General features: G+C 43.7%; 2 protein-coding genes across 2 annotated transcripts in view; one reads left to right on the top strand and one right to left on the bottom strand.

Moving 5' to 3' along the window:
- dally (division abnormally delayed protein) overlaps nt 1-23,663 on the top strand; it is a 126,907-nt gene that overhangs the window by 87,279 nt on the left and 15,965 nt on the right. The window contains exon 5 of the mRNA XM_023391254.2: nt 18,197-18,495. Within this exon, the coding sequence (XP_023247022.1) occupies nt 18,197-18,495 (299 nt within the window). The remainder of the gene's footprint in view (nt 1-18,196; nt 18,496-23,663) is intronic.
- Nucleotides 13,563-14,574, bottom strand: LOC149376034 (F-box only protein 2-like). Its single transcript, XM_089590868.1, has 3 exons — nt 14,088-14,574; nt 13,884-14,027; nt 13,563-13,793 (listed from the first exon to the last, which is right to left on the bottom strand). Exons 1-3 carry the CDS (start codon nt 14,550-14,552, stop codon nt 13,641-13,643), a joined length of 762 nt encoding a protein of 253 aa, XP_089446994.1. The 5' UTR covers nt 14,553-14,574; the 3' UTR covers nt 13,563-13,640.

Genomic DNA, 23,663 nt, shown 5'->3' on the forward strand with positions numbered 1-23,663 from the left:
AGTGCATCTCATTTGGGGCAACTTGCCCAAATCTCCGAAAGTGCTATTGCTATATATACTACTGCAGCACCCCTCGCCTCCTTCCCCACAAAACTGCACTTGAATCTCCAAGCTCGCTAAAACTCTGTGTATACGCTACAAGCCAACTACACTAATACCTTAACGCACTTCCCCTCGAGCGCACAGCCAAACAATGCCCCGCGACCCTCTAGTCCAAACAATTCGCGGTTTAGCTCGCTGCGGGCCCCCTTCCTCCCCGAATAATTAATCGACCCAACAACTTGTAATCCGCCCTTTGCCCCCCCCCCCACGGCTCGCTGAACTGCATCGCCGAGTTATCTCGGAAATTTACTCCACAACAACTATACTTCTGCTTAACTCACATGCAAGCATCTCGCCCCTTGTCATATTATGTATATGTGTGGACCTCGCCAAGGACTTGCGGGCAACACACGCGATTACCACCCCGTTTTTTGAAAATCCATTTGTACAATAACTAAGCATTATACTCCACGCGCATGGATAAGTATACATGGATTATGTTATACGGGTAGGTACCTCCGACATAGTATTAGTTTTATCCTCATGATTTCATGTGTCATCAATGAATTTGAAAGGTAATCGTTTTGAAGGGACTCATCGGTCCCACGTGTTGGACAATTGTAAAACTTTAGCCAAACAAATTAAGAGGGAAAACTAGACACTTGTAGATAATGATAAAACTACTGTAAAAGAAGGCGGACACCCTTTGCTGCACATTCGTGAATGAGTCCAGGATCGTGAAGCAATCTCAAGAACTCCCGAAATGAAATTAAGAAAAAAAAACAACCCTTCATTACTATACTTATAAACAATCGATCTTTCAACTAGACGAGTACTTTCAAGTACGCGAGCGGTGAACCACATAAGCTCGGATGGTTGGAGCACGTGTAGAGAAAAGAACTGTGCTCGGGGATCGTTGACACGAGTTCGCAAGTGCCCCGAGGAGGAGGAGGAGGACGACGCGTGCATGTGCATACCTTTCGCGCGAGCTTACACCACATTCCGCTGTAAGTGGATTTCCTCCAGCAAAGACGGAGCCTCCGAAAAATGCGTTGTTCCGTTCCCTTTTTTTTTTTTTTTTTTTTTTTTTTTCCAGTGCACGCGCATATACAGATATATATATACCCACTACTTTTGCAAATTTTCTTTTCACCGTGCCATCAGAAAAGAAAGTGGAGACAGAGAGAGAGGGGAGCATTTTGAAACTGCATTATTTACGAGTGCACCCTCCCCACCCCGCGTATACATCGGGATGCTCTGAATTCTCGGTGGGCATTCCTCGCGGTGTCTTACGCGATGGGATTCCGGCCGGGTTCTTTCCCCGTTCGGGTGTACCTGCTCTTCTCCGCTAAAAAGGAGCGCGGGCTCCGCGGTGAAACCTCTTCGGGTCGAACGAAGAAGCGCGGAATTATGGGAGTCCGATGGTGGAATTCCTACATTATATATACCCACTTGTCGCTCGACGTCCAACTTTTCGACGAGCTCGTTGTATCCTTTTTGCTTGCTGTATGGGCGATCTATCAAAGATTTCGTCCTGCCGGCGTACGCAAATTTGAATCTTTGTTTTCCACGGAAAAACAACTTTAAAGCAAATCAAGAGTTTTCACACACAATCCCCTTAAAGTATGTGGAACAAAGGCTCCTGATTGAACGATTATCTTTTTCCTATTTTCTTACAGTCGCTGGTGGGTCCTGCCTCCTACTCTCCGTATCATATACCATACAGCCAAAAAGTCACACTGGACTGAACGCCTTGATTGGCCACTGCCCTGCTGATGTGTGCAGCCTACATGTAATGTACAGACGCAGGCGCCGATTTACGTGCCTCCCACATGTATTAACTCTTTTCTTATTTTATTTATTTTCACTTTGCAAAAGAATGAGAGAAAGAGAGTAAAGTACACCACGCCGGACAGACGGAAAGAGGAGAAGCGTGTGTGTATGTGTGTGAGAGAGAGGAATTCCGCTGAAAAGTCCGCTGAAATATATACACACACAGCGGACGAGATGAGTTGCTGGCCCTATACACGTATATATAGGGACATTGGCACGCGAGGGCGGAGGTATATATATATATATATATATATATATATATATATATATATATATATATATATATATATATATATATATATATATATATATGTAGAGGTGCGCTTCCCTCGTTCCTCTCCCATCCATGTGATATACATACACGTATAGGTACACAGTTACCATGCACCACGGCTCTTAAAAAGGAGCATCCCTCTCCCCCCCGCCCGCCGACCGAACCTGTTATTCCTGACCAGCAGCTTGCACGCATCGCGAGAGGATATCGAGAGTAGCTCTCCTCCTCCTCCTCCTCGGTACAGCCCTCTACACGTATGAGGTTTGCCACAGTGAGAGAAAGAGGGCCCGGGCGACCGCTCGCTCGAGATAAAAGGCGCTCTTGGCATTCCTCTTGGCTGTGTATACGTGCATACAGAGAGAGAGAGAGAGGGGGGGGGGCATCACCCAAGCTGGTCATTATCGACGCCCTTTAGCATTGTAATTTTCGTGCGGTGTCTATCGAGCCCATGCAGAGAGAGAGAGAGAGAGAGAGAGCCGCGGAGCCCGAAATTATATCACCTGATGTGCTGTACACCCCCTCCCCTCGCCTCTTCTGTCCGCGTGGTGTGTATATATGTATACCCTTTTTTTTGTGATGGATACATCGTCCATCAGGTATATATATCATGGAAGTCGGGCAAAGTGCGCTTTTATAGAGGATAAATACACTCACGTGCGAAAAAACCGAGCTGCCGGACATGAGTATAATGCTCGTTGTCTCCCGTGACTCGACTATTGCAACCTGAATTGGTCACAATCGGACGGGAGAGCGATTTTTCGTGCATCCGTTTATATCTTCAGGGGCTTTTATATCTTCTTGGTTTTACTGCTGATTAAAAGAGTCTGATACAACTTTTTTTTTTTTTTTTTTTTTTTTTTTTTTTTTTTTTTCCAACACCATCGATCGAGAAAATTGCGCCATGAGCTATAAAAAACAGAGAGAGAAAAAACAAAACAAAAAAAACAAAAACATTTTTCAGGAAAACCCAAATTCCCGTCGTCAATTACGAATCAATTAAAATCACGAAGGGAAAAAAAAGGACTATACCACAGCATCAGCAGCCAACGAATTCCTGGCAACCCTCTCCTCCCTTCGTTCCTTCCACCTCTTGTACTTAACGATATATACATGCGCACCCGCGGAGGACTCGCATTCGCTCTCATATATGTGTGTGTTTTATCTTTGTTCGGCCACATAGCAGCACCAAGGGATTCTTTATGTCTCTCCTCTCGCGACCGAGAGCGCATACGTATAAAATCCTCTTTCCCACCGGTGTACCTGTAGTTGCTTGTTTCTCACACTGATAAAGTATATACACATCTATCCAATAACCCTTTGCACCATACGTATACAATCAACTCGAGATCCGCGTGTACGCGTGTATAAGTATGTGTAAAATAAAAAAATTATTACATTTTTGTCGCTCCTTGTACTCCAAAGTCGCGCACGCGATCGTCCAACAACTGAGCTCCCCATACCCCCGATAGCTTTATTAATCGCGGGTTTCTATTTCCCATGTCGCCGAAAGTCCGCGCTCTCTCTTTTGCACCTAATGCAGCGCAAATAAACGATCGAGCGCAAACGCGATAATTCACGTGGGCTAAATAATATTCACGTGCGGGTATTTAAAAGTGTGCCTATAATTACCTGACCGTGAGTGTTTAGGTATACCGTTTCGCAATTTACCTATAGCAATTAGCTCTTATTTTAGAGATTAGCTGCCGCACGTGGATTTAATTTATCGGGGAGGAGATGGTTTTTTTTTCCATTCATTATCCAATCATGAGTTATTTCCATTGAGCAATCAAACGCGGGTTTGTTCTAGTTTCGATAAAGGTGAGTTGAATTTGTGTTTCCATTACTGGTATCACTCGGTGGGTTGGCAACAAAAAAATCTAAAAAAAAAAAGCTCGGGTCAATTGGGCACTCCATACTCGCAATTAAATCGTATTAAAAACCACGGCCTCATCTTCCCATGGGTTTTACTGTACTTTACTATACTAGTGAAGCAAGTCGTTTTTCAAATATTCGTGACGTGTAGGTATAACAATGTTTTATTTCGAGCTTTTTCTGAAGTGAACAGGAGTGAAACACTCGAGTACTTTTATGATTCCTTGGTTCTCCCAGGATATTTGAGTATTAAAATACTTGTATATATTTTCAGCGGGTCTATTCCGTGAAACGCAAAGGAGAAAAGAAAAATTTTGCAATAAACTTGTCCCCTGAAACCCTTTGGCCAGCGGAGCTTTACTACGCACCAAAAGCACTTTCAACGACAAGCTCGGCACGTATATATACGAGTAACAAAAAGCTTTAGAGAACGCGCATGGCTATACGATAACATTTTCCAAGTTGAATCGAAAAATCGCTCCGGCTTGTTTCGCAAGAGCTAGGGAGGGAGCAAAAATATATTTTCAACTGCAAGCTCCCCCGCTGAGCGGTGGCGCAAAACTTTTGCACCCGTTGGGCTTCCGTGGCTTTTGCAGTCTATGTATGCTGTGCTTTTCGCGCAATAAAATATATTCAAAAACTAATGAGGATAAAGGATGAAAGAACAACTTTTTCACATGCGACCTATGGTACGGAGTTTGCGAATGAGACTTTATATCCGTAAAAATGAGAATTATACACATGTTTTGAAATCTCGTATGTGCATGGATGCAGTGGACAAATTGGCTTTTTGAAAGTACTTTCACCGTAAAGTATAGAGTGGGCCAATTAAACAGCGCGAGCTTGCAAGCTCCGGTTTTTTATGCCATGCGTGGACACTTTTGTGCGTCGGTTCCAAAGTTTAATTTACGACTGATGGGATATACATTGTATCACGATGACCTTAGATTTTTTTCAACATATATTATACTGTTCGACACTTGATGTCCCTTGCACCTGTGACGTTTGAAAAGAGGGTACGAAAATCAGCCAAAAAAACAAAAGCAAAAAGACAACGCGAGAATCTGTACAACGTAAACTGAATATCTTCAATTGGCCTATGCCGATTTGATTTTACTTCTTGGAATCGGCAAGTTTAATAGTGTCCCAGTTCTGCGAACCAAGTATTGTGCAACTCGTATGTATTCCATACGTGCTTCACTGATTAATCGCCGATCGAATATCTGGCCGCTCGAAGCTTTTCAAGAGTGAGAATTCGCGCGCGGGTCGTTACTTGGAATGAAATTAAACTTCAAAATCCATACTACTTTCGAATACGAGAAGCAAAATGCGGCGATTGATTTCTCGAGAAATCGCACCTCGAATCAACTCGAGCATCGGTTACACCGTTACCACCACGTACATAAAATACACACGCAAACAATCCGTGGTACAGCGATAAATCAAAAAAATCCGCTCGGCTGCTTTTCACGTGTACACCGAGCTGTGGAGCACCCACATATACACATGGCGTTGAAAACTTTGGCGCGCGCGTGCACGTATCAAATACAGGCACGCGCGAAAGCTCAGAAGTTCCCGGGAAATTCGTAAACAGAAGATGGCATGTATTATATACATGTTGCGTACGAGCCCTGGAACGTGTGTGGTGTACAGATGGTACGGAGGGAGGCTCGTAAATTTCGGAAACGCGATAAGTCTCGGCGAAAGCTATGTTATGGCAACTTCTCGCCAAAAATCCAAGGGATGTATAGGCACGTTTTAGCGCGCAAATCGCCATAGATGGGAAAAAGTTTCGTATCCACGGAGAAGCTCCATATTTAGGTGTTTATACCCCGTGTGTAACGTGCGATGAGAAATATAAGAAGCATTTACTGCTGGCATTAGCCACGTCATAAAGTCTTTTTTTGGAAAATTGTTTTCACGCTTCCACCGTGACTCCCGACAAGGTTGGACGGGGGAAGATTAAAATTCAATTCCTCCGGAGGGCGATCGCGAAAAACAAGCAGCTCCATACGGGCGAATTTTCTTTTCACCCCCACACCCACCGAGCTTTGCACACAATGGCGAAAAAAGCGCTCGAGCTTTCCGATAAGAGCCGGGTTTTCTTTTTCTTTCTCCCTCACAGACTCTCGAGTGTACATTGTACACGTATCGAGCGAACAAAAGTGCGAGCGCGAGCTTTTCCTTCCCCAGCATATAAACCCACGCTCTTTATTGTACATACACGAAGGCGCCAAATTCACCCGGAAAATTCTCCGAGCTGTGCACGGATCCTCGCCTTGCCTCTTTCTCTCTCTCTCTCAGGGTGCAGTGAGAATATGTTTTGGCTCGATCGCGCGATGACTCCCACGCTCGAGCGCGAAACAAAACAAAAAAAAACATGATGAATTTTTGAGCTCTCGAACAAAAAAAAAAAAAGTACCTGCACTCGGGCCGCGCGCAAATCTCAGTTGAATAACGAAGAAAAGGATGGAAGACGGCCTTCGGCGCTGGTTCGATTTTTCGGGGCGCAGAAATCCGATATCGTTCGGCGAGAAATCGCGTGTCGTCGTCCATGTTCTCTTTTTTTTTATTCATGTCCCCTGCTCCCTCGGTCTCTTTGGGACGAGAGGGTCCTCCTAATGCCGGCAGCGCGGCTGGTCCCGGTTTCGTTTGTTTCGTTCTCGTTCCCGTATCGAGTAGAGCGAGGAGAGAACGCGTTCGGAGGCGCTTGTGCGCCGAGTCCTTTTGTCCCGTGTAATGCACCGTAAACGCGCATAGGCTGGTCGGGCGGATTTTGTTCCCTTCGCTGTACACGGGACCCGCTTTTTCTTTCCCCGCAACCAAGGGGTAAATGGAGACGCAGAGGAGGTGCCACTGCGGTTACTATTTGTACACTTTTGATGCAACCCTCGCTTGAAGCTTTACGTGCAACCGGTGCTTTTCAAGCGGACCATCGGGTAAATTAGTTTTACATGCATTTACGCTTAATTTTTGGTAAATGTTCCACTTGATAATTAGCACCGGCGTGAATTTAGCTTCGATAATACATTACACCAGAGTACGGGATTTCACTTTGTTACGTTAGCAAACTCCAAACAATACGTATATGTGTGTGCAATCACGTACGATATTATATTTGTACATTAAATTGGCTATTGTTTCTTCTGTTTTATTTGCAATTTCATTGAGTATATTGGTATAAACTACTTGATGCGATCGGTATGAGTAATCATCAACAGGCGCCCCCTATACAATGCAGATGCACTCGGGGGTAAACTGTACGCGTAAGTAATAAGTATATACGGAGAGGAAGAACGATTTGGGGGAAGAAGGCTTCCAGAGCTCGTCCCGATTTTTCCCGTATCAAACTCGTCGTCCACCATAATACATGTGTGTATTAATATATATACCTATTCGGCCTCGCAGTGTTCGCACGACACACACTCGCCGAGGACGATCAGTGGCACGTGCACCGGTGCTCGGACCGTGAGAGAGGGACGACCTGAATAAAAGCTGTACAGCTCTGAAATATATACATATAGATAAAGAGGGGACACGACGGTGGCGAGCGAACAAGATCGAGAGTGAGAACGCGGTGGTATACTTGTATACATGCATATATTGGGTGTGTATGTATGTACGGGGAGAGAAGAGGAAATCGAAAGTGAGCGGAAGCCGGGCCACACGGGTCCCTTCGTCCCCCCCCCCCTCCTCCTTCATCCCGGAGGAAGGGCCCCTGCGAATGCGGCCGAGCAGGTTTGACTCTTTTCGTCCTTCTTCTCTCTCTCTCTCTCTCTCTCTCTTTGTATGCGTGTATGTGTGTGCGGCGAGTCAAAGCCAAAGGGGCCCAGGGCCAAGGGATGCGAGGAATGCGGTGGGCGCGCCGCGGGGCCCAGTTGTGTTCGTTCATCCTCCGCTTGCATGGCTATATATACATACATACTACTCCCTTGCATTCTTTTATGTATATACCTGATGTGCGCGTTCGTTCGTTCCTTCCTTCTCCTCCCCCATATATATACACCGCGTGCGTCATGCACCTCCGTTGGCTATGGATTATTTATTCTCCTTCTCGGTAAGTAAGTACGATTATATTGCGCTTTGATGGCGATTTTTCGGGTTTGCTTCCTCATATGGTGTAGGTACATGGCTTTGCCGATGATGATGATACGCGACCCTTGTACAATTCACACCTGAAATCCCTATTGCCATATATATATGCTCTTGTGTTTTTATACTTTACGGTCTATTGTGCGCCAGGGGATATACGATCGAGGAGCCAGGCGATAGGGGGTATGGTATCGATTCGCTATATATTTGTATAAAAGTTTAAAAAGGATAATCCACACGTGTTTAAGGACAAGACCTTATACCCTCCCAAAGGAATGATCGGGAGGATGGTTCGTTAAACTCACCGCGTGTAACAGTGAAATCAACTCGAGCGTGATTTCACCTGCTGCTCGAGGATTCTGACGAGTCACCCCGGCTGCGTGCTCCTTTCTTCGTGGGTGTCGATTTATCTCTTCCGACTGTCTATAGGCGCTTCGGGCCGATCTTTTTTCCTATACCCTGAATTCTTTCCTCGTTTTTTTTTTTTTTTTTTTTTTTTTTTTTTCCACCTCTCGGAAACCCCACGAATTCGAAACGCATTTTTTCCCGTCGATTTTTCGTTACATACCGACTCGAACAAAACGATTCTCGTCGATTTTCCTCAAACACCCCACCCACAGAAGATCGTTAGACATCACCACTTTGGCTCTCCTCGAACTTATTAACCCTCGCAGCGACGGGAGCGCGAGATTAGATTAAGGACCGCTTGGGTATACAGTGTAATAGGCGTCATACGTTACTAGAGCGTGTACACCCAAGTGGCTCAACGAAACGATCTAATCAACTCGCCAGACGCGACAATTTTTTTTTTTTTTTTTTTTTTCACGACCCTTTTTTCCCTCCAAGCGAGGTAAAGTGTTACCCGAGCTCTCGTATAGGTATACATAATACATGCACCCCATCACGTTACTTTCGGGGGTTAAGGGGATGAAAAAGGACAAATTTTTGTTGTCGTTGTGTCTTTTCTCCTCTTTCGCTCGCCGATCACGGTCTCTTTTGCATTTGTCATTCCTCGGATGTTTATCGCTTTCTCTCTGATGCGTGTTTTTTTTTTTTTTTTTTTCCCCTCCCGGTCATTTCTCACCGGCTATCGTTCCGCCGAGATAGTACTGCTCCCAGAATGGCTTTTTCCCGACCTGCAACTTTGGCCATTTCGCGTAGGTATATATCTCTAGCGGGGCCAACTCCGCCCGCGAAGCTCCGTTTTTTTCCCCTATTTCCCCATCAAAAACTTTCCCCCGTCGATCCGAATACGCTTGAAAGAGGTACACAGCCCAAGTTTGGTCGATTTACCATATAGCTTTGAAAAAAAGAAAAGGGTCGCTATATTCGGGAGGACACGTTCCCGATTTTGTTTCCTCGTCGAATCGTGGGAAAAAAACGGACGAGGCCAAGCGTCACTTTGAAGTAGAAATCGGTTCTCAAAACTCAAAAAATCCGCATCCTGTTACGTAGGTGTGCACGTGTACGTGCCGCCCACGCGACTTCGCGGTAGAGTATAATATAGTTACACGCGGGGACGCACGAAGCGCCAATTATATATATTTATAGAAAAGCGCGAGATGACGGACACAGCCGCAGGTATATAGGTACAGGCGGCAAAGATCTTCGGTCACGCATCGTCGTGAGCTTGGCGAGAAAGCCGAGCTCGTCATCATCATCATCATCATCATCGAGGAGTCAAAAAACGCGCGGTGCTGCAAAGGGAACGGAAATAATGATCCTTCTGTCAGTATCCCCCCCGGGGAAGGGGGGTTTGGTTGACGTGAAGCTAAGCAGCACAGCAACGGCTCATCCGAATTGTATACACACACACACACACATACACATATATATAGGCATACCCGTGCACTTGCGTAACGAAGCCGGCGTTGATGGTTTGGCAAAAGCCCATTGTTAGGGTTTCACAGAAATGAGTAGACGCTTCACGCGACGCGTCTCTGTAAACGTGTGTCCGCAGTTAGTTGTACGACTCAATCTCAGGTGCCACCCAACAAACAAAAAGAGGATGGGGCTAAACTATACATGTATATACCAAAGTTTAAATATTTGCACCAATTTTTCGTCCCGGCACCCTTGCGGGCCTCCTTTAAATTTATACCGCCCTTTTGTAGAAAAGGATAATCAGCCGCAGAGAGGAAACTTTCGCACTTAAAGTCGTTTGCGCGTCCGGATGACGTGAGCTCTAAATTGGCCCCGAGACCCCCTTCGCGAGTACATATAGGTATTATTATATACACCTAATGTGTCTCGTCGCATTTCCACCCCGTGTAAAACCGGTATACGAATCCTGTGCATCTCGAGACATCGACCATATGGGCACCCCGTACTTTGATCGCCGCACCAAAATGGACCTTCTCTTTGCAAAGCAACCTTTTTATCCCTCGTAAAGTAAACCAATTCGTCGTCACAAAACATGTAAATTCCTTTCTTTTTTTTTTTCACACATTGCACGTGGTTTATAGTGAACGCGGTGGAAATATACGCATTTCAAAAGTCGAGTTGGCATATTTTACAATCGAGAATAACACTCGGGTTTGAATGGGTGGCAAAAATGTCCATGCGTGTATGCAAATGACAAACAAATAACGCGCGGGGAAAGAGATCGTGTTGCGTCGCATGTATGCATGAAAGCTTCGATTCCGCGCGAGTTCCTTCCTCGAGCGTTCCACTATCGATCCTTCATCGTGAGCCAAGAAACGCGGTATCATATTATTGCCAACCGGTCGGTCAATGATCCCCGACGGAGTCTCTCTCTCTCATGGGCTGCAAGTATAGATTTTATTGGAAATAATTTAAGGCGCGCGCCTCAACGACTTTTGCAACATCCATGCACTTAATGTCAGCAGCAGCCGGAGACATTTTCGTGCCGAACAATCGACACTCGGTTACCTAATTTACTGGCCAGCCGGTGAAATATTTCGTCGTTTAATTATACCGTTTCCCCGAACCCGTGGCGTCGTTCCCACGTGACGCGTTACGCAAAGCTCCAGCCTCAACGAGCCGCGGGGCTGCAGGTACATGAATGCACGTACAGGTAACCGAAGCCTCTCGCTTCCGTGATTATCGAATCGAGGGATCCCTCGGAAATCGGCGCCCTTATCGAAGCCCCTCTCGGTCTCGATTTCCACGCGTGGGAGGCGCACACGTATATATATATATATACATCCTCGAGGGAGCTCTCCCCAAGCACTGCCTGTCCCCCGGAGAGATGATCGCGACGAGAAAGACAACTGGGGAGGCTTCCTCCTTCCACTGCGTTTCGTACTTCACTGTACGTTCGTTCGCAAAGGGGCAAAACTCGAAGTTGGGGGATCACAGTTTGAAGCGCCTGACTTTCTTTTTCTTTCGTTTTTGGTTTTCGGAGAACTCACTATATAACGACGCGTTCGTCCAACGTTATTGAAAAGCGATAATTATCCATAACGTGTGTTTCGTTGAATCGCATTTTGCAACGAGTAGGCAGGTGTGTATATACATTTTGGTAAACGATACCCGATATTATTGATGAATACCCGCGATGTTGCTCATATATATTTCTCAAGGAACATAGAGATTCCCCAAAACACGTTTAATCTACTTATATTGACGCGAGTCCTCGCAATTAACGGCGTTCCCTCATCTCTACGCCTCACGTAGACGGATTGTAGTTGGCCAATTGCGTAACGCGGTACACACAACGGAAACTCTCCCAGTACCGATCACTCGCGATCGGCTTTCGAGCGACAACTCTCTCTCCTTGGACAACCACAAACGCAAGAGTACGGGCCACTCGGGTAACCAAAACAGCCTCCTTTCACGGGAGTATATGTATATTATGTAGCTGTAAGTAGCAGCTCGTAATATCTACGCAGTCGTCGGCCGGACACTTGAAAAGGGCGGCTTTCGACGCGCAAGGGGGGACTGGCTCCTCTTGTGGCACTTGTGTTTTTTTTCCCCCCTCCGTATATACATACACATGCGTAACTTGAGAGACCTCTTATCATCTCTCTTGAGCGAGAATGCGCCAAAAGGAAAGAAATAGTCGAGCGCAAGATCAAAAGCAAGTGCGCTCGCCACTTGGAGATGAGCGGGACGAGATTTTTTTGCTTCTATTTGCCCTTGTTTTGTTCTTGGCTGCGTGCGCGTTTGGGACGATGATGGCGCTGAAAGCTCCGGAGCTTGGAAAGCTGCTCTTCGAAGTGTATGCGCACGTCGAGAGTTACTTTTGTCGTATCTGATGAAAGAGAAGATAATTTATTAGAATTGTTGCGGTAATCGTGTAATACAGTTGGCGAATGAGTCATCGGTATCGTTGCTTACATTTTATTACCAAGCGGCCACTGGAATTGTGGAATATTCTTAATTATACACGCATAAAAAAATAATTGTTAATCGTATGGATCTAATGCCATTGCAGTAGAGCTTTGTATGACTTAACTGAGGACAATAACATTAAATAGATAATAGTTCGTTCACACCGTGATGCCAATGTCTTTCTCTTTCTCTCTGCATTGCACTTTCTCTCTCTCTCTGTGCTCTTTTACTACTTCCTCACACTTACTTGTGTACTCTTATATTGCGAATACATTGGCCTTGCACCTCTACACGCGATAACACGGTATATACACACAGGCACTTGTATTTGCGTGCACATACGTAAGAGAACTCTTTTTTTCCTACAAAAAGATACTTATGTGTACATGCACGTGCTGCTCGATTCGATCGGACTACACTAGCACATTCCGATCTGAATGCCTCTCTTTCTCTTATTTTTTATTTTTATCAGTTTTTTTTTTTTGTTCCAAGCAGCGTTGGGAATTCAATGTGAGTGTGTGGGGAGAGATCAACGGGACTTGGAAGCCACACGTTGAGCGTTTATATATGAGGTTTCTAATTTTACGAGGAGCACGACGACGACGACGACGACAACGACTAGCGTTTACGACCTGCTAATTGTGGGGTTTTTTTTTTACGATTGAAGCAGATTTTAATACAAAATGACAATAAAAAATTTGGTACCGAGTACAAGTTTTCTAACTGTGCTGTTAGCATAGTCTTATATAGTATGGAAATTTCATGTAAATTATTTTTGCAAGAAATGAATTTCTCCAAGATCAAGTTATGAAATAATATGCAATTTTATGAATTAATAAAGTTTACCTGTAGGTATTGGGTGCTGCAAAGTTATTAATAGATGCTTCTTAAAATCACATTCAATCTAATTGATGGTTGGGTATTTCTCACATCAGTTGAGAGGACCGTTTAGCGAAGTTCTTGCTCAATTAACGAGGTATTTGGGTCTTCTTTTTCTTCATAGATTAATAACCGGTAGACTATCACTTTTGAGTGATAATTTATTAAACATGATTGTATGTTTTGATGATACAAATAAAGTTAACTGTACAATGAACAATATATAGATGGTGACTGACCAATCATCATAACTCTTTTCAGTTCTTTGTGGGGATCTTTCAGCTTTTTCAGACAGCTACATGCTCTATAACATTTTATGCAATGTATTGTTCTTACTTAGTTTTAATGAGCTTTATCCATACTGTTTTTTATCATTTGTTGTAGGTAATTTGATTTTTACACAAGCTCCAGCCATTCTTATTCCATCATAATCCAAACTGACTCCAGTATGAGTAAATCTTACTTTACTCACTCCTTTACCATAATCTAAAAATTCGTGTTCAAACTGCAAGTAAAAATTTATGTGGTTAGTGATGTTTGATGTGACGCCTAATGAGTTCTTATTTTTTTTTTACATATACTTATGAATACTTACTTTAGACCACTGAAATTGTTGTTCTACTTCATCCAACATCATCGAGAAGCGGTAAGAATCCAACACATTGTCCTCTTGTGTCAACAAGTCGACTTGACACTTGTATACACCAAAACCACAACCAATAAAGTAGTACTCACTCACCTAAAAAACACAAGTATCAAAAATATTTTGAGATTCTTTTTTACAAAATAATATCATTACCTGTATTGGAGGCTGCAACACATCCAATAAGTGGTTTTGAAAACCTTCTTTAAGCAAATCTATAATTTGATACCTACTGCACTCAATGTCCACACCATCGGTGTCATCGGCTAAGAAACAATACGATTCTCCTTTGAATACAGGGTCATCCGGTAGGTTTGGCGCTTCATAAGGTGGACATTCAATGGACCAACAACACATGTCGTCATTTACAAGTGTATTCCACAAGCCATCCTTCCCGGAGTGATTTTTGATTAAATTTTGGTCAAACTTTTTATTAAGAATAGAATATACTAGTGAGCAGTACATGGTCCAGGGTGCTGCGCGATGGGCAGACAGTGAATAACCAATCATCATTTCAGCTTTTCTTTTCCACACGTACTCCTGTATGAGAACATTCCAGCTCTTACAGACTAGCTGACAGTTAATTAAAGACTTGCAATCTACCCAGCACAGCAGTTCCATGATTAACTCCTTAGGAATGTATTTGTCGTCAAGGGTAAAGCCATTGCAGCTTACCTCGTTATAAGTCATTTGATCGTCTAATAATGGAACGTTTTGCAGTCAATCATCTAATAGATATACTTGAACTTTACACGCAGTGTTTGTGTTTTGACAACCTTGACTTAACCTCTAAAAACTAAGATCACGGAAATATTATCTCTAGTATGTTACCCGCAATACTCCATGAAAAACTAGATTATTAATTAATTAAACAATCAACCATCTGTCTGAATTAACTCTATGTATTGACAGTTACTTTGATGCTAGTGAAAATAATACGTTATCCAACTTTCGCAAAACAAAGGTGTGTTGTTGTATAAGTACTTTTTGTTCACTCAGTGACTTTGTTAGTTCAAAGAACTATAATCTCCTGGTTAGTTTGTTTTGAGTCGTGAGAGAGTGTAAGTTGACACACATAATAAGTGTGTTGTGAGTTGTGACCGACAAAACTCAGAAAACTTTTTTTAAACCGATTAAGTAAAAAAGACCGTCCCATGGTGTAAGAAGTAATATATAATATTTATGCAGTACACTTCATGGCAACTTTATCTTATACCCGCAACATCTTATTCATCTCGTAAAATTACCGGCGGTACAAGTTGCCGGACAGACCGAAACTGAAACTTGCGGAAACCGGGAAACAGGATACAGGAAACTTTCCTGTATACTTTCCTTTGTCCTTTAATTTTAATTCCTATATTTATACAATTTCCTTATATTACACATCACTAGCGCAGTCTGGCGGAGAATTTTCCGAAAACGAATTGGAATCAGCCTCGCTAGATGGCGCTAAATCTAAGTGAACTATATGAATCCATCGCTGGCTGTTTTAAAACTATTAAAACCTATTTAACAATAATAATCTACTGCTATACCTGGTATAAGCAATCAGTGGGCGAGTTCATACTATATCTATTTTGTAATTGATTAAAGGAAAAGAAAAAAAGAAAAAAGAAACACGTGATATTTTTGTAGAAAAACATTGAGCATTTGTCTTTATACTTTGTGTTGAACCTATAAAGTGTTCAATCAAAGGTTAAACTGTGTTTATAATTTTAAAACTATTACTACACTACTTCGTCATTCAGTTTTCAACTATCTGGTTTCAGTTGTTTCATAAACGTATTGTAAAAATAATTATATGTGTTTGAGTACTTTTACTAAAATGTACGAAACGTTCAATTGACAAAACCCCATACGGCATGGGGATTACATTAATGTTACAAAAAAGAATGTGCGCCGTAAGTGCCTTTGAATTGGGTTCGATTCTTGGTCGTTAGCACCACATTGGCAAAGTAAGTACAAAGACACATGAATTGTCGAAATGAAGAATCTTGGACGGATAATTTTAAATCTAAAATAAATAAAATAAAAAACTTTTGATGGGGGGAAAATAAAACGCGTGTTTTGTGATTTTACAAATTTAGATTCATGTTTGGCTTTCCGCGACAATAATAATATTTGTTGATCTCGTGAATCAGCATAAAAAAAAGTGGCTCCATCAGAAATTTGTTTGTTTGGCTATACACCGAAAGAAAAGTACGAAAACAGGTACACACAAAGAAGGATCATCTCGCAAAATGGCACCCGAGGTGATTCGGCTCTTTCGGCCGTGTGAAAACCGACAACTGCCGGCCGGTTTCCCCCTGACCTCAACTTCTTAATTAAGACAGCCAAGCCTCTCTCTCTCTCTTTCACGTGGGTGTACGACTCTCTCGTCTTTATCTGACATGACTCACATCGAAATATGGTACGTTGTCTCCCGTCGATTTCTTTTGGCACCTTCGATCTTCTCTCCTCTGCCACCGGTTGTTTTTTTTTCATCCTCCATTTCTCTCACGCGTGTCTCTACGCTTATGTTATTATATCTTACACGCGAGGCCCCCGAGTTTTCATCCTTTTATTCTTTCTCGTTCTTCCGAGGTGTCATCCTCTCTCACTCTGGGTGGTATTGGCTGCTAATACAAGCAACGAAAAGATAAAAAGTAAAAAAATAACAATAACAATTAAATAAAAGAAGACAAGGCCCGTTGTTGCCACCGATTCAGTGTGTATATAACCCACGCTTGAGATATGCCATTTATTATTCACGGCCCAATATGATTTGCATAAGTATATACACACACGTGTGGACATACATATACATATAACCACACAAAACGACGGATATCGTTCTTTCTCTCGGGCTCTTTTTCAAACACGCACGTTCTCTCTCTCTCTCTCTGTCTGATGTCCTTACAAATAGATATAGAAAAAGAAAAAACCATAAATCCCCGTGTGTACAAAAAATCACCATAATTGAGTAATAAAAAGATAATGTTTCAACGTTAGCTCTCTGCATGTGATATATACCTATATATACTATGTAGAATCGACCCTTGGCTTATCTATACATCACGCCTCCTTTACTTAAAGTATAAAATCTGACCCTTCATTACGGAACTGAAATTGTGTGCCAACAATCGCACACGTACACTCACGTACTTACTTTAAGATGCTAATAAAACCCGCGGAATAGAGTATATTTACACTTTGGAAACACGTGTACGTATACGTATTACACCCACGCTATGCCAATGGCCAACAATGGCCAATACGCGCACAATGGAGTACTGCAATGTACATACTTATTTGATGTACACAATTGTGACAAACACAAAAGGAGTAAAAAACAAAGAAGAAGCATATACGGTGTAGTGTATAACACACACACATATGTATGTAAGGGGGTTGGGAGGTGGGGGAAAATAAGGGAAAAAAGGCAAAAAGAGGAGATAATCCCACGTATAGGTTCCCTTATCAGCTCCGAGTGTGTGCATGTACATATTATTATACATGCATAATACGCCCATGAGAAAGGGTATATAAATTGGCACGCGCGCTTACACATATGTACACTGACTCCATGCAGTCCCAGATAGTGGAAATTCGCGTTACTATCGGGTCGACCGGTTCCAATGATCGCCCCCAGGTTTCTGCAGCTTTTTTCGCTATTTAGTGGGAAAAAAAGGCAGCAGCGAGAAAATTCACACCCATTATAATACTATATACAGCGTAACACACGTACACACGTGCAAATTGAGCGATTGCGATTGTCGTCGGGTTATTGTCGTTGGGATCGGTGTAATATACATGGAACGGACGTTGATGAATGATTCGCGCACCGCGGAGTTATTGATGAACTTTGCGTGCCATGTATATGCCATTAGACCCTTCATCCCCGCTCATTGTTCATATCCGCTGCAGGTGCCGCGGGTTATGATACAATGGCAATAATTCAAAACACGCGGGTCATTGTTGTCCAATCCGTTGTTATAAACTTATTGTCCATGGAATTTGCTGATTTTCATTTGATGCTGCTTTTTTTTTTGTTTTGTTACTGGAGCGCGTGTACTTAATCCCCTTTTCGAGCGGCTCGCGATTTACGCGCGTTGATGGATGAAAGTCGGAGAGGTGTTTTTGTATTTATTGTAAAAGTCGGGGGTTGAAGTGAGTAGGTATCAAAGCAAGACAACCGTGTCAAAAATCATCCGGTAGAACATATTATTCTCCAAAGTTGTTGATGACCATGAGCAAACCAAATATGACTCGATTGACCATTGCAGGTGCGCCAAATCTGCGGGAGACCGGAGCTCGAGCCAACGGCGATTCTGGGCCCCCAACTGGCCGTGCCGGCGACGCGTCCGAGCGGCATCGGCGGACCGCTTCTGGGCCTCGACGGCCGCAGCCTCGGACCCGTGTACACGCCCCCCGTCACCCCAAGAACCACCAACACCCTCGACGCCCAGCTCGGGGACTTTTTGGCCAGCGCGTCCAGACTGAGGTCGTTCTACGGCACCCTCAGCGAGACCATCTGCGAGGAGTATCCCTCCAAGAGCTGCTGGAACGGCGAGCGAGTCGGAGAGTGAGCATCCATCGATCCATTATTTTCTCCTTTTTTGTTTTTGTTTTCTTTTTTTTTTTTTTTTTTTTTTTACAAAAGAAGGAAAGGAAAAAAAAAAAAAAGGTTTTTGTTTTGTCTCTCGAGTGCGGGTCGAGTGTGTGTATACGCTCGTCCGACCGATACGAGTAAGCGGCTCCGAGTCGTTTTACAGCACACGCCCGTGAATTGTTGCATATGCATACGTATATATTTATGCTCCCACTTACTGCATCGACTCGCGGCCGCGAAATTAAATACCCAGGGTTGTATTGCGTTGCCAACGCATGTATACGGGTGTACACGGAAGCGAAAAAGTAAAGTGTAAAAAAGGGGCCAGAGGTTTCTTCGACCCGTTGTCGCGATCGTTGAAACGCTAGACACGCTGCACCGAAATCGTTAAAGATTCCTCGCGCGTCGCGTCGTTAAATTTAAGTGGGGTATAGGTGTATACACAAAACAGACACATCCGAAGGGGGGGACTATCGCGAATACGTAAATACAAAACTCTATATCTGCTTGGCGGCCGGGCGACAAGTGTACGTTATAATATACACCCAAGCCAAATTAATGAATCGTTGGCTTGGGAGTATATGTATGGCTTGTGTGGTGGTGGTGGTCTATTTGGGGAATCTCCGCGTCGTGTACATAAATATATCTACGTTAATGTACGTAAATCCGTGGTTAGTCGAGTATACGTTTGTATAAATAATCCGAGCGTGAATTATGTCGTATGTACGGCTTGTTCGAGAGCGACGCTAATCAAAATAAAGTTTTTAATATAGCGATGAGGCAACAAATTTTTTTTTTTTTTTTTTTTTTCGTCGAGACGAGAAGTTTGTAATGAAACGTATCCACGTTCGGCAAAGGATCGAGGGGTTATTTTAACGCGGTGAAACGATTTGTCTGGACTTTGGCTAAGGTTTTGTTCGTAAAAATTAATCCTCTGCCCTTTTCATCCTCGTTTGGAGTGAAAATCCACTGGCGCATCAATCACGTATATTTTACGATGAGGAAGGAAATTGAAAAAAAAAAAAAATCGACAAAAGCCGCGCTCGGAGCGAAAATTAATCATCTTCCCGGAGAACCGAGCTTGCGCAAGCTGTGTTTCTCTCGAAAAGCCATTCGAGCCGCGGCTGCGGAAAGAAAGACGCTGATGAATCGGTAAGGAAATAAGCATATCGAGCTCGCGGATAATCTCTCGCTGCACGGGATGAATGACGTTATCGTTTACAAAAAGAGGAAGAGGAGAAACAAAAAATTATGGTTTGCAAAGCTCCACGATGACTGGATATACCTCGTAGTATGTATGCATATACATGTATAAGCGCGTGAGTCACGTAAATGTCGTTAATCTTTGTTAATGAGTATCGTCATCCTCTCCGATTTATTGTTTTCGTGTATACCGATGATTCACACGGGGGTCGACTTTTAAGCCATATAGACCGGGCAAGCTTGTCATTTCATTCACCGCTTGCATAAAACATCGCGTCAATTCATATACAACGTGACACATCCCAGCCCACGCGGTCGCACCGCGGCAGCGAAAATTTCAATCCGACTAATGCTCGCGTAATCTACGTGTATATACCCTCCGAAGGGACGAAACCCAGACACCCCCCCTTGCTCCTGTATATGTATATAATACACTTGGTCCAATTGCAATCGTTTGAGCTTTAACTTACACCCTCGTGTATCTAAAAAAAAAAAAAAAAAAAAAAAGAAAAATGGGTTACGCAATTCCTACATCTTAAATAACGGGATGCATACATTCCGGGTACGCGTGTGGATAAAGTATACATAAATCCAATCTCGGGTCATAAAAGCCAGACGTCTCTATTGCCGCGCCCTTTGGCAAACTGGAGCAATGGCCTCTTTGCATCGCCCTCTGACATCCGAGTAGGTACATCCAGCCTGTGTCTCACGACGTTTCCTGCATGGCCCGAGCTCCTTTTTTTGATATACCCGAGACGAGGCCCCCTTTGTGCACGTACAAGGGGACATAAACGTACGGCTGCAACCACGCGGAGGAGGAAGAACAAAAAATGCGCCAAATCGGGACCTCTTACGTGTCTCTCTGGGGGTGGGGAAGAAGAGTTTGGCTCCCGCGCGCGTTAAAACCCGTGGGCGGAAGTAAAATGCACCCACGCCAAGAGCACATACATTATATGTATATAGCGTCGTCGCCGGCGTGCCGGCGCCCGGTACTGGCGCAGACGCTCCGGCGCCCCGCAGCTGGACCAACAACCCCGTACTCGTTTTTTTTTTGCCGATTCATCCTTGGGTGTAGTTATATACGTTGTATCGTAACTGTCTCTTGCAGTTGTTCGGTGCGTGCAATATATACTACATACCCACCGAGTCTGTACAATCGTTATGGGCTTGAATGATTACACTTTGGCTGATGGGGTAAATTTTGCTCTCGACTCCTACTGCATTCTATATAAATATTATACTTATGCCAAGAGAAGAATGTGCCCGTCAAACGTGAAAAATGTTTCGGATCTCATGAATACTTATTTTTCTACAACGCTTTCAATCGAGGATGACACGGGAAAGTTACCTTTTTTCGACCAGTTCGTGGGGTATAACTTACCGGAACGGTATTTTTAATCGATAGATATAATGGAAGGGCAGGGGTGTGTTTTCCTTTTTGTTTTTCTCGTTTGGGTGTTTCAAGTAAAACCAGTTTATCCCCGTAGTGCTGTTTGGTCGTGTGTTTCATATCTGCATTTAATTTGTTATTCGTACACCCAAGAGGATGAGGTATACATATTTATATCATCTCTCTCGTGTTGCGCAATATTGCGCGTCATCATCGGTGCCGCCCGTGACTCATCTCTCTCTCTCTCTATCTTTTACACTGCAGCTGTTGCAACCAGAGGTTGTAAATTTCTATTCACCTATACGCCATACACGCGTAGCTGACGCCAAAATTAGAATGTGTTGTGTGCGTGTATACACGTAATGGCATTCGAGTTCGAGTGGTGGGTATATGTGCATTGGCCGCGTGTCACTCCCGCTGTTGCTGCCACCGACAGCACTAATGAATTTTGACGCCCGCCCGCCGGACAGCCTTGTGATTTTTATTGCCGATTTTATATACTCGTATCGATGGATTTCTGTGCTTGCCCGCGGTTATCAAGTGACACCGAACGCGTTGGAATTCATCGTCGCGTGTCATGCTTTTTACGAGGCCTGTTAATAGACATGTGTATACACAATATATATTATACGCGACGCGATCGAGATATATAATATATTTTCATGGTTGATTTAATGAATAATTTTGTCCCACTCGTGACGCTACGTCCCCAACATTTCTCGGGCGGATCTCCAAATTTTCATATACAACCCAATGAACAAACTGTTTGCTGTAAATTCAGGTACACGTTCAATTGTTTCGCCTATTCCGTTAACGAAAGTAATGTTTCCTCCAACTATTCAACTGATATTTTGAACTTACAGCCTTGCTATACGTTGTACCTGTTGAAAAGTGTTTAGTTAAATCGACAAACTACTTGGTGCACCGTGTATTGTTTGACTGTTCCAACAAAACTTTTATCAACGCAACCGCGATGCATTGGAAAAAAAAGAAAAAAAAATAAAGCAACAAACTTTGATTGGCAGTGATTGAAAAATAAACTTCATTGTAGAAAAGTTATAAGCAAACCGTCAGTCTCGTGTCTTACACATCGCTGCGAAATAAACCCTCTCCTTACACGTTTTGCCCGCATTTAATCATCAGTTCCGAAAACCGATTATTTTCCCGCAACGATTAAATTCCATTTTCGCGGCTCCTGTCGCGAAACTTTCCGCGAAACTAAAATCGATTCCTCACCCCCCTCCCCCGTGCGTACACGTACAGCCCTTAATTTTCTCCCCCGGCAAACTTCCGCGATGTTGAATCTTTGCTCCCCCTCGCTCCCGTTTCCAAACCCGCCAATGCCATAGTTTCACTTTATATGGCCTACTATATCCTTCACCAGAGCCGGTACAATTTAAAAAAGCTCACCCCCCCCCCTAACTCGAAAACAGCTTCAAATGAGCGCGGTGTGTACTAATTGAAGTTTCGAGAAGCACCTGTCACGCGGTGTAAGGTCACCGCCACCGAATAATTCATAAAACCCATCATATACCAAACAAAGGAAGGAAGGAAAAAAGAATCCAACCCCCGCACCCGGAATACGTAACGACCCTTCAGTCATCGCGCCATCACCCATCCCTCGCTTACCCAACAGTTTGCGGAAGCGACGCACCCTCCCACGAACTTTTCCCCCAGCCCAACCCCCGTACATTTACATAGGTATATACATGTACGCGCATTAACAAAACTTTCCCCGTGCGTGTATATATATATATACACGTGTGGAATGTGGCAGGTAGGCAGTGGTGTTTGCGAGGACGACAACAGCCCGACGCACTTGCCAATTTCAAATATGCCACACCCCTCCCTACACCACTTTTGGAGTCAGACGTGACGGATCCCCTCGGCGTGGGTGTATTGCCGAGCCAAAGTGCGCATCCGAATTGGGGAAAACAATTCCCGCGTATAATATATATATATAATGTACACATGAGCGCGAGAGGATGTGTGGGATTACGCGACCCTTCGATCACACGTGATGTTTGCACTCGGGGAGTGTCTGGAGCTTGTTTCGGTGATTGACGGGTTTTCCCGCGCGTGTATGCAATATAATTATACACTATGCCTTTCCTTTGTTCGAACGGGCAAGATGTACATGACACACCAACGACGACTAATATGTATACATACGCACGCGGTGTGGGCGGATTTTTCGGGATTTCATATTGTTTGGTGGATTGCCAATCGCTGGTGATGCTCGGCTCGCGGATAAAGCGCTGTAATGTATAAAAGTGGATTTTTGGTTTTTTTTGCTCGATTGGATCATCGTGTGCGTGTGTGTGTGTGTGTATATATGAGCGACAACGCGCATAAATTATTCGTTGAAAAAGAAAAACAATGCGATACTGAAAAAATGTTTGCAGATGCAAAATTATTCGCGCGATGTGAGAAAAAAAAAACAACGACTCGTTATTATTTGCGTTGATGACGGTGCCACAGGCAACCGGAGCTCCTGCGCGGCTAGTGTGTATACCATCTCGAAAAAAAGCCTGGCGTGCAACTGCAT

This window comes from Copidosoma floridanum, unplaced genomic scaffold (genome assembly GCF_036245765.1).
Source record: "Copidosoma floridanum isolate Cflo_tuat_1 unplaced genomic scaffold, Cflo_Japanese_pri ptg000001l, whole genome shotgun sequence".
NCBI classification, from domain to species: Eukaryota; Metazoa; Arthropoda; class Insecta; order Hymenoptera; family Encyrtidae; genus Copidosoma; species Copidosoma floridanum.

Bases quoted from the DNA above. Each gene is read 5' to 3' on its own strand.
- LOC149376034 (XM_089590868.1), bottom strand. From the start codon at position 14,552: ATGGAACTGCTGTGCTGGGTAGATTGCAAGTCTTTAATTAACTGTCAG. The intron at 14,028-14,087 runs GTAATGATATTA...TGTGTTTTTTAG, and splicing joins TGTTGCAGCCTCCAATACAG to GTGAGTGAGTACTACTTTAT. The intron at 13,794-13,883 runs GTAAGTATTCAT...TTTTACTTGCAG, and splicing joins AACAATTTCAGTGGTCTAAA to TTTGAACACGAATTTTTAGA.